At 42.2% G+C, this 2,649-nt stretch overlaps 1 protein-coding gene across 2 annotated transcripts in view; it reads left to right on the top strand.

Moving 5' to 3' along the window:
* Positions 1-1,605, top strand: part of tubgcp2 (tubulin gamma complex component 2) — a 17,828-nt gene extending 16,223 nt beyond the window's left edge. For both annotated transcript variants that reach the window (XM_063221897.1, XM_063221898.1), the window contains one exon: positions 1,261-1,605. In XM_063221897.1, the coding sequence (XP_063077967.1) occupies positions 1,261-1,336 (76 nt within the window). In that variant the 3' untranslated portion in view covers positions 1,337-1,605. The remainder of the gene's footprint in view (positions 1-1,260) is intronic.
* The last annotated feature ends 1,044 nt before the right edge of the window (positions 1,606-2,649 follow it).

A 2,649-nucleotide genomic window follows, 5' to 3' on the forward strand; every position in this document is an offset into this window, starting at 1 on the left:
TTCTATGCCCTGCTAAGTTGAATGCTTGCGTCTAAGTTGATGATGAGAATCTGATGCCGTTGGGGTAGGGAAAATACAGGAAGATCACGTCTTTGCAATCACACTAACAGCCCAACAGGAAATGGTGCAAACACTTTTCATTCCTGGATGCATCTCGCGTCGCTGAGTTTGTGTGTGGCAAAGTGATGAACTCGCACACGCCCAGTGGTGTCGCTGCGGTAACCAACCACTTCTTCAACTGAACGACGCGTGGCAAATGAGTTGTTATTGCAGCACTTTTTAAAGAAATATTGTCAGCGATTCAGTGCACCAGTGTTAGATAAGCAATAAGCCACTTGAGTCCGTGGGCCTGACCGCCTGGTAATATTGGGTCATGGTCAGCCTGGAGGTGATGTGTAGGGTGGTCTGTAACCCCGCCCATCTCTAGCAGTTTTATTCATAGCTGATGTAGTATGAGATGGTCGGGCTTGTCAGGCTAGGGCTGTACTTGGACCTCAGGCCCATTTATAAGCCAGGTGATGAGTGTCGCTCAACAGAATATTTCAATAACTAGAATCATCGAGGCCCTGCTGTGGCCGGCCAGTGGGACGCTCGTCTGCCTTGCGGCTGACCCGGGTCTGATTTCCGGCCCGGGTCATTTGCCGGCACCTCCCCGTCTCTCTCCCCATTCGCTTCCTGTACGCCTCTCACACTGTTCTTTCATCAATGAAGTCGTAAAAGACCAAAAAAATCTTTTTAAAAAAAAGAAACATCAGAAGTGCGGTCAGATTCTGCGGATTGGGGTCAAATGAGGATATGCAGTTTCCCCATTGTGGAGCACAGTTTCTGTGGTCTGGGTGTTGGGAAACACAGGCCTTACTGTCACGTTCAACTACATGTTGTTTCCTTCCTTTACTTAGACTGACATTCTGGGTTATTATTCAGTTCCTAATCTTCCTGGATCCAAATGAAGAACACGATGCAAGCGTAAGAACATGGCTTGCTTCAAACTAAATGTAATAGTCTTTGCATTTGCAAGATAAGTTATTTGCAGGTCAAGTTCTTTACAAATAATTTATTTACAAATCGACTTCTTTGCAAGTAATTTATTTGCAAATCAATGCATTATCAGACCCTCATTGGTACTCATTTTGACATAATGATCTTAATTTAATGTAAACATGGAACGAATGAGAAATATAATTGCAAAAGTGTGTCTTTTTTTTTTTTTTTTTACTGCCATTGGACAATGTGACCAATACCACTCTTTTTTTCCGGCAGGTTGGACTTCAATGGCTTCTACACAGAGCGCTTGGAGAAGATGGCCATCGAACGTACACAGAAAGCATCAGCGTAGCACCACTCAGTTGTTTTGGAAAATTGATCACATCTACATGACGTCATGCCCACACCCAGATGTGCACTCTGGCGCTCTTCACAATTTTCATGACGTGATAACGCAGCAGAATGAATGCCTGTACAGAACGGCCCTATTCCGTTGGGTCCCAAAGCTGCGTGAACCTTTGTCAGTTTGATAAAGTGACTTAATTGTGTGACAATATTTTGGACTTGTGTGGCCCGTAAAGCACTGATATAATGCTCTTATTATACTCTAACAAGCAAAAGCCTATTAGTCCAGCGGATGGGTGATTTGATCGTGCACTTTTGAGTAAAAGCATGAAAATCGGTACACATATCCTTCTTGATATGCTGATTAATATTAGCGTTGGAGGCGTCGCGAAAAATTCTTCGTTTTCAAGATGGCCGCCAAATCCAATATGGCCGACCCATATTAATGAATCTACCTTACACTTTGTAGTAAAAGCATGAAAATTGGTACACATATCCTTCTTGATATGCTGATTAGCATTAGCATTGGAGGCGTCATGAAAAATTAATCGTTTTCAAGATGGCTGCCAAAACCAATATGGCCAATTCGTATTTATGAATCTACCTATCTACCTAACACTTGGTAGTAAAGGCATGAAAATCGGTACACATATCCTTCTTGATATGCTGATTAAGTTTAGCGTTGGAGGCGTTGCGCAAAATTCATCATTTTCAAGATGGCCGCCAAATCCAATAAGACCGACCCATATTAATGAATCTACCTAACACTTGGTGGTAAAAGCAAGAAAATCGGTCCACATATCCTTCTTGATATGCTGATTAACATTAGCATTGGAGGAGTCACAAAAAAAATCATTGCTTTCAAGATGGCCGCCAAATCCAATATGACCAACCCATATTAATGAATCTACCTGACACTTGGTGGTAAAAGCATGAAAATCGGTACACATGTCCTTGATATGCTGATTAATATTAGCATTGGAGGCGTCGCGGGGGGAAAAAAAACATTGCTTTCAAGATGGCCGCCAAATCAAATATGGCCAGCCCATATTAGCTACCTGGTAATTTGTGGTAAAAGCATGACAATTGGTACACATAGTTACTTCTTTACATTAGATGCTTATTCATATTAGGGGCCATGAACAAAAATCAAATATGACTGACCCATATTACAATACAATACATTGCAATGTGTATTTATGTAGCACAGTATCACAACTATGAAGTTTACTCAAAGCGCTTTGAAGAAAGACATACACGCATACATACACAGTCACACACCAGCTGTGCACAGTGGGCAGACTGCCGTACGGCACCGGT

Source organism: Engraulis encrasicolus, chromosome 17, assembly GCF_034702125.1.
Source record: "Engraulis encrasicolus isolate BLACKSEA-1 chromosome 17, IST_EnEncr_1.0, whole genome shotgun sequence".
In the NCBI taxonomy this organism is placed as follows: domain Eukaryota; kingdom Metazoa; phylum Chordata; class Actinopteri; order Clupeiformes; family Engraulidae; genus Engraulis; species Engraulis encrasicolus.